Genomic DNA, 10,030 nt, shown 5'->3' on the forward strand with positions numbered 1-10,030 from the left:
CGGCACCCCCATAGCACCGGCACCCTCATGGCACCGGGACCCCAATGGCACCGGGACCCCAACCGCACCGGGAGCCCCTATGGCACCGGGACCCGAATGGCACCGGGAGCCCCTATGGCACCGGGACCCGGAATCACAGCGGGACCGGCACCCCCAACCGCACCGTGATCCCCCAACGCCACGGGAACCCAACGGCACCGGGACCCGAATGGCACCGGGACCCGGAATCACAGCAGATCCGAGAACCCCAGAGGCACAGGAACCCCCGCAACCGCACCGGGACCCCGAATGGAATCGGCACCCCCACACCGGTACACACCGACACTGGAATCCCCCGACAGGCACCGTGACCTCCCGACCAGCACCGGGAATGCACCGGAACCTTGTACCGGCACTGGGACTCCTATACCGGGATCCCGAATGGCACCGGGACCCCTCACCGGGCCCCCTGTACCGGCACTGGGAGCGCTGTACCGGTATCGGGACTCCGAATCGCACCGAGACCCCCCGACCGGCCGCAGGACACCGGACCAGCACCCAGACCGGCCCCGGGACCCCCGCACCGGGACCCCTGCACGGGCACCGGGGCCCCCCCGGTGGTACCGGCAGCACCGGGACCGCCCCCCGGAGCAGGACCGGGACCCCCCAGTGCCCTCGGGACCCCCCAGTGCCCCCGGCCCCCCCGGGACCGGGACTGGGACTGGGACTGGGACCCCCGGTGTCTGCTGCTGGTCCTGGTGCCACACGGGGGCCCCAGTGCACTCCCAGTGCTCCCAGTCCACGTGTGATTCTGTCCCCAGTGCTCCCAGTACGACCCCAGTGCTCCCAGTCTGGGTGTCCCTCTGTCCCCAGTGCTCCCAGTTTGGGTGTCCCTGTCCCTGCTGTTCCAGTCTGTTCCCAGTCCTCCCAGTCCATTCCTACTGGTTCCAGTGCCCATGTCCGTTTGTCCCCATGGCCTTTTGTCCCTGTCCCCCCTGTCCGTCCCTGTCCCTCTGTCCCCATTGTACCCACCCGCTGCCCCCCCCCCCCCCAACTCCCCCCTCTCTGCCCAGAGGGGGAAACTGAAGCAGCACCCCCCTCCGGTCCTCCACCTTCCCAGCATCCCCCCCCGCGCGGGGGCTTGTGGGACCCGTAGTTCTCCCCGCGCCGCTCCCCGCCGCCGCCAACCCCCGCCGAACTACACTTCCCACAACCCCCCGCGGCGCCCGCTTTCCCGTCGTGCCCCGCGGCGCGGCGGAGCGGGGCCCTGCGCCCCCTGGCGGCGCGGGCGGCGCGGCGGCGGGCCGGAGCGCGGCGGGGATGAGCGAGGAGGGGGCGGGCGGCGGGGCCAGGCGGAGCGGCGGCTTCCCCAGGTACCGGACCCCCCCTCCCCGGCCCGGGTAACCCCCCACAACCGGGATCCGCCCGCCCGCCCCGCGGTTGTGGCGCTGCGGGGGGACGGGGGGAGGCTGCGGCCTGCACTGGGCCCCGGGGCTGCGTGAGGGGAGGGGGGGACACGGGCCTGGAGCGGGGTCCCCGTGTCCCCGTGCATGTGATGGCTCCACCCCGCCCCTGTGCTCTGAGGTGGTGTCACCCCTGTCCTCGTGTCCCTTATGCATGTGGTGCCTTCGCTCCTGTCCCCATATCCCAATGCTCTGAGGTGATGCCACCCCTGTCCCCATGTCCCCATGTCCCCATGTCCCCATGTCCCCATGCTACATCTCAGTGCTGCCCATGTCCCCATGTCCCCACCTTACATCTCAGTGCTACCCTGTCCCTATGTCCCCATGCTACATCTCAGTGCCACCCTGTCCCCATGTCCCCATGTCCCCACACCCCCACACTACATCTCAGTGCCACCCATGTCCCCATGTCCCCACACCCCCACACTACATCTCAGTGCCACCCATGTCCCCATGTCCCCACACCCCCACACTACATCTCAGTGCCACCCCTGTCCCCATGTCCCCATGTCCCCATGTCCCCATGCTACATCTCAGTGCTGCCCATGTCCCCACCCTACATCTCAGTGCCACCCATGTCCCTATGTCCCCATGTCCCCACACCCCCACACTACATCTCAGTGCCACCCTGTCCCCATGTCCCCATGTCCCCACACCCCCACACTACATCTCAGTGCCACCCTGTCCCCATGTCCCCATGCTACTTCTCAGTGCCGTCCATGTCCCCATGTCCCCATGTCCCCATGCTACATCTCAGAGCCACCCATGTCCCCATGTCCCCACATCCCCACACTACATCTCAGTGCCACCCTGTCCCCATGTCCCCATGTCCCCACATCCTCACACTACATCTCAGTGCCACCCTGTCCCCATGTCCCCATGTTACATATCAGTGCCACCCGTGTGCCCATGTCCCCACATCCCCACACTACATCTCAGTGCCACCCTGTCCCCATGTCCCCACATCCCCACACTACATCTCAGTGCCACCCTGTCCCCATGTCCCCAGGGCCATTCCCCCTGCCCATACCCGCCCCCCGCCAAGTGTCCCCTCTGACCGGGGGTGGTGACAGCCCTGTCCCCAGCCTGGCGCAGATGCTGGCGGCCAGCCCCGGGAAGACGCCCATCAGCCTGCTGCAGGAGTATGGAACACGCGTAGGCAAGACCCCCGGCTACGACCTGCTCAAGGCCGAGGGACAGGCCCACCAGCCCAACTTCACCTTCCGCGTCACCGTCGGGGACATCAGCTGCACCGGTGGGTCCCCAGAAACCTCACAGGGTGTCCCCAAAAACCTGCCAAGTTGTGCCCAAAAAACTGCCAAGTTGTGCCCCAAAACCTGCCAGGTTGTCCCAAAAAACCTACCGGGTTGTCCCCAAAACCCGCCGGGTTGTCCCCAAAAATCTGCCGGGTTGTCCCCAAAAACCTGCCGGGTTGTCCCCAACACCTGCCGGGTTGTCCCCAAAAATCTGCCGGGTTGTCCCCAAAAACCTGCCAGGTTGTCCCAAAAAACCTACCGGGTTGTCCCCAAAACCTGCCAGGTTGTCCCCAAAAATCTGCCAGGTTGTCCCCAAAAACCTGCCGGGTTGTCCCCAAAACCTGCCGGGTTGTCCCAAAAAACCTGCCGGGATGTCCCCAAAAATCTGCCGGGTTGTCCCCAAAACCTGCCAGGTTGTCCCCAAAAAACCTGCCAGGTTGTCCACATCCATCATGCCACCTGGGGTGGGGGGTGGGGTCTATTTTGAGGGTGGTTGTCCCCATTTGGGGACATATATCCCATTCGGGGACAGTTATCGCTATTTTGGGGGTGTTTAGCCCATTTTGGTGCCAGTGCTCCCCGTTTTGGGGCCGGTTCTCCCCGTTTTGGCTCAGCCCCCATGTCCCCCACCCAGGGCAGGGCCCCAGCAAGAAGGCGGCGAAGCACAAAGCGGCGGAGGTGGCGCTGAAGCTGCTGAAAGGGGGGGACATGCTGGACCCCCCCAGCCCCGAGGAGCCCAGGTTGGGGGGGGACAGGGCCCCCTGGGGTTCTGGGGGGGTCACGGTGGGGTTTGGGGAGGCTGGGGGGACTTTGGGGTGCTGGGTGGGGCGCACAGGTGGTTGGGGTACCCCTGGGGTGCTGGGTACCCCAGTGGGTTTGGGGGTACACAGGGTGAGTGGGGGTGCCAGGGGCCCCCCCAAGAGATTTTGGGGGAGTTGGGGAGCTCAATTGGGTTTGGGGGTGTCCAGGGGGGTTCACAGGCAGGTCTGGGGGAGTTTAGGGGTGTCTTAGGGGAGCCAAGAGAATTGGGGGTGCCTGGGGGGGGGGTGGGAATACCAGGCGGTCCTGAAGAAACTGGGGGTTGCCGGTAGGATCTGGGGGGCTGGGGGTGCTGGGGGGGGGCTGGGGGTGGGTTTGGGGGGGCCCATCCAGGGTGTTAACGTCTCCCCTTTTCTCCCCAAGCTCTCCTTTCCCCCCAGAGCCCCCAGCTGAGCCTGGCCCCCCCGCCGCCCCCCCAGCACCTGCTGCACCCCCCCCCTCGCCCAGGTAACAGCGTGGGGGGCACCCACCCCCCCAAAACCCCCAGCACCCCATTTTACCTCTTTATCTCCCCAACACAGGGGGCTCTGGCATTGGGGGGTGCTCAGAGCCGCCCCCCCTCACACTGTGTCCCTTTGTCCCCCCAAACCAGGGGCACCCCCCTGGACATGAAGCCGCCCGTGTCCCCCCCCCAGTCGGAGTGTAACCCCGTGGGAGCTCTGCAGGTGGGTGACACCACGGGCTGGGACAAGAGGGGACACGCGTGTCCCCCCCCAGCCCCGTTTTGGGGGTGACAGGGCAGTTTTGGGGCTTGACATCCCCATTGAGGGGGGGCAGGTCCCTTTGGGGGTGACCTGACCCATTTGTGGGGGGTGGGGACATTTGGGGGCTGCGTGTCTCCAGCTGGGGGGACTTGTGCTCCTTCTGGGGACATTTTCCCTGTTTTGGGGACAATTGTCGCCATTTAGGGGACAGTTCTCTCTGGTTTGGGGACAGTTATCCCCGTTTTGGGATGGTTATCCCTATTTTGGGATGGTTATCCCCATTTTGGGGACATTTATCCCCATTTTGGTGACATCCCCATTTTGCGGCCACTTATGCCCCACCCCAGGGGGGCTAATGGGGGGCACTAGGACCCTGGGGGTGTCCCTGAGGGCCAATGGGGGGCACTAGGACCCTGGGGTGCCCTGAGATGTTAATAGGGGACACTGGGACCCTGGGGGTGTCCCTGAGATGGTTAATGGGGGACACAGGGACACTGGAGGTGTCCCTGAGCGTTAATGGGGGACACTAGGACCCTGGGGTGTCCCTGGCTACAGCCACCCCTACTTTAGTGACCGTTCTCCCCATTTTGCGCCCAGCATCCCCATTTTCACGGCCATCCCTCCCCATTTCAAGACAAGCGCCTCCTTTTTGGGGCCAGTTCTCCCCATTTCGGGCCGTCCCCCTGTCCCTGTCCCCCCCTAATTCTCGTGTCCCCCCCCAGGAGCTGGTGGTGCAGAAGGGCTGGCGCCTGCCCGAGTACACGGTGACGCAGGAGTCGGGGCCGGCGCATCGCAAGGAATTCACCATGACCTGTCGCGTCGAGCGCTTCGTGGAGATCGGTACGGGGACAAAAGGGACACGGGGGACACCTGGGGACATGGGAGAGGGTTCCAGGCTCACCCCGGTGTCCCTTGTCCCCTCCCCGCAGGCAGCGGCACCTCCAAGAAGCTGGCGAAGCGCGACGCGGCCGCCAAGATGCTGGTGCGGATCCACAACGTCCCCATGGAGCCGCGGGACGGCAGCGAGGCCGAGGGGGACGAGGAGCAGTTCTGCATGGTACCGCCCGGGTGGGGGCACATGGGGACACCGGGGGTGTCCCCAAGGGGCTAACGGGGGACACAAGGACCCTGGGGGTGTCCCCGAGGGGTTAATAGGGGACACAGGCACCCCAGGGTCACCCTAAGGGGTTAACAGGGGGCACATGGGGACCCTGAGGTGTCCCTGAGGAGTTAATAGGGGACACTAGGACCCTGGGGGTGTCTCTAAGGGGTCAGTGGGTGACACCAGGACCTCGGGGGTGTCCCCGAGGGGTTAATAGGGGACAGGGGCACCCGGGGGTCACGCCAAGGGGTTAACAGGGGACATAGGCACCCTGAAGTCACCCCAAGAGGTTAATGGGAGGGACATGGGGACCCTGGGGGTGTCCCCGAGTGGTTAGTAGGGGACATGGGCACTCTGGGGTCACCCCAAGGGGTTAACAGGGGACAAAGGCATGCCAAGAGGTTAAGCAGGGGGACATGGGGACCCTGGGGGTGTCCCCAAGGAGTTAATGGGGGACACTAGGACCCTGAGGGTGTCCATGAGAGGTTAATGGGGGACACTGGGGGTGTCCCTGAGTGGTTAACGGGGGACACGGGCACCTTGGGGTCACCCCAAGGGGTTAACGGGGGACACATGGCCACCTCGAGGTCCCTCAGGTGTCCCTGCACGGGACTCAGGAGGGTCCCTGAGCCCCCATGTCGTTTGGGTGTCCCCGCATGAGCCCCCATGTCACCCCCCTGCGTGTCCCCACGTCCCCTGTCCCCCCGCAGGCAGGACCGCGGCTGGAGGGGCTGCGTGGCCGCCCCCCCCCGGGCTGTACCTGGGACTCCCTGCGCAACTCGGCTGGGGAGAAGCTGCTGCAGCTGCGGAGCCGCCCCCTGGCCCCCCCCGCGGCGGGGGTGGGCGCCTGCGCCCTCCTGCAGGAGCTCTCGGAGGAGCAGAGCTTCGCCATCAGCTACCTCGACATCGGTGAGAGACCCCGGCCCCACCCCAGGGGGGTTAATGGGGGGCACTAGGACCCTGGGGGTGTCCCTGAGGGCTAATGGGGGACACTAGGACCCTGGGGGTGTCCCTGAGGGCTAATGGGGGGCACTAGGACCCTGGGGTGCCCTGAGATGTTAATAGGGGACACTGGGACCCTGGGGGTGTCCCTGAGATGGTTAATGGGGGACACAGGGACACTGGAGGTGTCCCTGAGGGTTAATGGGGGACACTAGGACCCTGGGGTGTCCCTGAGATGTTAATGGGGGACACTGGGACCCTGGGGGTGTCCCTAAGGGGTTAATGTGGGACACTGGAGGTGTCCCTGAGATATTAATGAGGGACACTAGGACCCTGGGGTGTTCCTAATGGGTTAATGGGGGACACCGGGACCCTGGGGGTGTCCCTAAGGGGCTAATGGGGGACACCAAGGTTGTCCCTAAGGGGTTAACAGGGGACATGGGCACTCTGGGGTCACCCCAACGGGTTAACAGGGGACACGGGCACCCCGAGGTCACCCCAAGAGGTTAATAGAGGGGACATGGGAACCCTGGGGGTGTCCCCAAGGGGCTAATGGGGGACATGGGCACTCTGGGGTCACCTCTAGAGGCTTATGGGGGGACACTAGGACCCTGGGGTGTCCCTGAGATGTTAATGGGGGACATGGACACACCAGGATTGTCCCTAAGGGGGTATTAGGGGACACTGGGGGGTTACACCTGCTTTGGGGGGGTTGACGTGACGTGTCCCTTGTCCCCCCTGCAGACGCGCTGAGCCTCAGCGGGCTGCACCAGTGCCTGGTGGAGCTGTCGACACAACCGGCCACCGTGTGCCACGGCTCCGGCGCCTCCCGCGACGGCGCCCGCTCGCAGGCCGCCCGCAACGCCCTCCAGTACCTGCGCATCATGGCGGGGGGCAAGTGAGACCCCCCGGCACCCCCCGACACCCCCCGTGCCCACCGACACCCGGGCAGACCCACAGACACCTGGACAGACCCACAGACGGACCCTCAGACTCACCGACCGATGCAGCTCTGGACACACTGGTGGATGCACCCCGCCTCCCCCATGGACAGACAGACACCCAGCCCCACAGACACACCTGTGGGACGGGCAGACAGATGGACAGACGCACTCCCCCCCGCCCCCACCTTGGACAGACCTCAGGGCTTTGGGGGCACCTTCTGTCCCAGCCCCCCCGCCCCGGTGAGGAGGGTCCAACCAGCCCCCCAGGAATAAAGCTGGGGGGGTTTGTAACTCCCGGCGTCGGCATTTTTATGGGGGGGTGCGGGGGGGGGCACTTCGGGGGTGTTTTGGGGCAAAAGGGGGGTAGGTCCCGTCCCCCCCATTCCCCAAGGGGCAAAACCAGAGCGAGCATCGGGGGGTGAGAGGTGACAGTTTATTGGGTGACGGACAAACCCATGGACTGACGGACTGATGGACGGACCCAGGGATGGACAGACTCACGGACGGACCCACAGACGACTTGCCGGCCGGACAGACGGACGCTCAGCGGCGGCGGCCGAAGCGCTGCGGTATCGCCATGGTCCAGAACGGGGCGGCCGGGGGGTCCCAACTGCGGGGGCTGAGCCGGGACAGGACCCCCCCCTGCGGCCCCGGCCCCAACCTGCCACGGGGACAGCGCGGGTGACACCGCTGGCCGGACAGACGGACGGGGACATGCGGGGACAGACAGATGGGGATGGATGGAGGGATGGATGGGCACAAGTGGTGACGGACAAAGGAGGATGCAGAGGGATGGACAGAGGGACATGGAACAGGCACAAGGGGGACAGACGGACAGGAGACAGACTGAGCGCCGTGGGGACAGTTGGGCGGACGGGGAGGGACAGACGGTTAGATGGGACAGACGGGAACAGGCTGAGGGACATGGATGGACACGTGGGACAGAGCCAGACAAAAACTAATAGGGACAGACGGACTCGGGAACACAGGGACAGACACGGGGACACATGGACACTAACAGGGACAGATGGACACTAAGGGAGGCAGACACAGGGACAGACAGACACAGGGACACCCATCCCACTGTCACCTCTGGGTGCCCATAAACCCACAAGACCCTCCCCAATCCTTTGTCCCCCGGTGTCCCCAAACCCCCGGGTTCCCCTGCCGGTGACCCCCCCGAGTCCCCCCCGGTGTCCCCCCGGTTCTCCCGGTCCCGCTCACCTCTGCGGCGGGGGGGTCCCGGGGGGGCGCTGCAGGGACCGGAGCAGCGCGCCCAGAGCGGCAGCGGCGGCGTCGGGCGGTCCCGGGGGGGCAGCAGCCTGTGGGGGGTCAGACGGGGTGACCGGGGGGGGCCACGGCAGCGCCGAGCCCGGGGGTCCCCCCCAAACCTCCCCGGGGCCGCGCTCACCGGGTCGGGGTCCCCGGGGCAGCAGCGAACGGTCCCCAGCAGCAGCAGCAGCAGCAGCAGCCGCGGCCCCGCCATGGCCCCCCCGCCGCCATCCGCCGCCGCTTCTTATAACCGGGGCCGGGCCGGGGGGGTCCCGGGGGAGCGGGAGATCGCGGGGATCAATCCCGGCCCCGCCGCCGCCGGGCGCCGCTAATGAAACGCATTTAACACCCGCCGACAGCCGCTCCCGGGGACGCACCGATGGATGCGGGGGGGCCCGCAACCCCTCCCGCGACCCTCAACCGGGACCGGCGGGGCTGCCCGGGACCCGCCGCCCGGCCCCGGGACCCCCCACCCTGCACAGGGACCCCCCGAAAGCGGGGAACCCCCCCCACGCCCGTTCGGGACCCCCGGCGTGACTCGTTGTCTCCACCGCGTGGCCGCTTCGCGCTCCTGCAGCCCCGACGGAGCGGCCGCGGGTCCCACCCGCTCCCTCCGACCCAAATCCCGCTGGAATGGCCCCAAACGCTCTGCCCGGGGGTGTCCCGGGCCGCTGCGGGTCCCCCCGTGTCCCCCTCCCCGAGCGGGCTCACCTGGTGTGTCACTCAGGTTGGTGACAGCTCCACGGTGTCCCCATTAAGCTCCAACAGCCGGACGGTGTCACCCAGGTTGGTGACAACCCCGTGGTGTCCACATTAAGCTCCGATCGCTGGACGGTGTCACCCAGGTTGGTGACAACCCTGTGGTGTCCCCATTAAGCACCAACAGCCAGACGGTGTCACCCAGGTTGGTGACAACCCTGTGGTGTCCCCATTAAGCACCAACAGCCGGACGGTGTCACCCAGGTTGGTGACAACCCTGTGGTGTCCCCATCAAGCACCAACAGCCGGACGGTGTCACCCACATTGGTGACAACCCTGTGTTGTCCCCATTAAGCACCAACAGCCAGACGGTGTCACCCAGGTTGTTGAGAACCCTGTGGTGTCCCCATTAAGCTCTGATGGCCAGACGGTGTCACCCAGGTTGGAGACAACCCCGCAGTGTCCCCACTGAGCTCCGATGGCCAGACAGTGTCACCCAGGTTGGTGACAGCTCCACGGTGTCCCCATTAAGCTCCGATGGCCAGACGGTGTCACCCAGGTTGGTGACAACCCCACGGTGTCCCCATCAGGCTCCGATGGCCGGACGGTGTCACCCAGGTTGGTGACAACCCTGTGGTGTCTCTAATGGCCAGACAGTGTCACCCACATTGGTGAGAACCCCACGGTGTCCCCATTAATCTCCAATGGCCGGACGCTGTCACCCACGTTGTCACCGCCAGCACTGTCACCCTTCCCAGTGACCACCACCCCGTGTCCCCCCGGCAGGTGACAGCCGCCCTGTCCCCGGCGCGGGTGACACCGGGAGGAAGCAGAAGCCGCAGCCACCGTG

At 66.2% G+C, this 10,030-nt stretch overlaps 1 protein-coding gene across 4 annotated transcripts; it reads left to right on the top strand.

Moving 5' to 3' along the window:
* Window positions 1–1,198: 1,198 nt before the first annotated feature.
* Window positions 1,199–7,500, top strand: TARBP2 (TARBP2 subunit of RISC loading complex). Of its 4 annotated transcripts, none has more exons than XM_065043521.1 (9): window positions 1,199–1,352; window positions 2,516–2,697; window positions 3,333–3,438; window positions 3,881–3,964; window positions 4,110–4,182; window positions 4,944–5,061; window positions 5,151–5,278; window positions 6,034–6,232; window positions 7,010–7,500. In XM_065043521.1, exons 1-9 carry the CDS (start codon window positions 1,300–1,302, stop codon window positions 7,165–7,167), a joined length of 1,101 nt encoding a protein of 366 aa, XP_064899593.1. In that variant the 5' UTR covers window positions 1,199–1,299; the 3' UTR covers window positions 7,168–7,500. The 4 variants fall into 4 exon arrangements, with proteins under 4 accessions (XP_064899593.1, XP_064899596.1, XP_064899594.1 ...); XM_065043522.1 differs by having other exon boundaries at window positions 1,200–1,352; window positions 2,528–2,697; XM_065043523.1 differs by having other exon boundaries at window positions 1,267–1,352; window positions 2,452–2,697.
* The last annotated feature ends 2,530 nt before the right edge of the window (window positions 7,501–10,030 follow it).

Source organism: Columba livia, chromosome 29 (genome assembly GCF_036013475.1).
Source record: "Columba livia isolate bColLiv1 breed racing homer chromosome 29, bColLiv1.pat.W.v2, whole genome shotgun sequence".
NCBI classification, from domain to species: Eukaryota; Metazoa; Chordata; class Aves; order Columbiformes; family Columbidae; genus Columba; species Columba livia.

What these genes read in the sequence shown, in the direction of transcription:
- TARBP2 (XM_065043521.1), top strand. Translation starts at nt 1,300, where the DNA reads ATGAGCGAGGAGGGGGCGGGCGGCGGGGCCAGGCGGAGCGGCGGCTTC. An exon ending in CGGGGACATCAGCTGCACCG is followed by an intron (nt 2,698 to 3,332) that starts GTGGGTCCCCAG and finishes TCCCCCACCCAG; the next exon opens with GGCAGGGCCCCAGCAAGAAG. An exon ending in CGAGCGCTTCGTGGAGATCG is followed by an intron (nt 5,062 to 5,150) that starts GTACGGGGACAA and finishes CCCTCCCCGCAG; the next exon opens with GCAGCGGCACCTCCAAGAAG.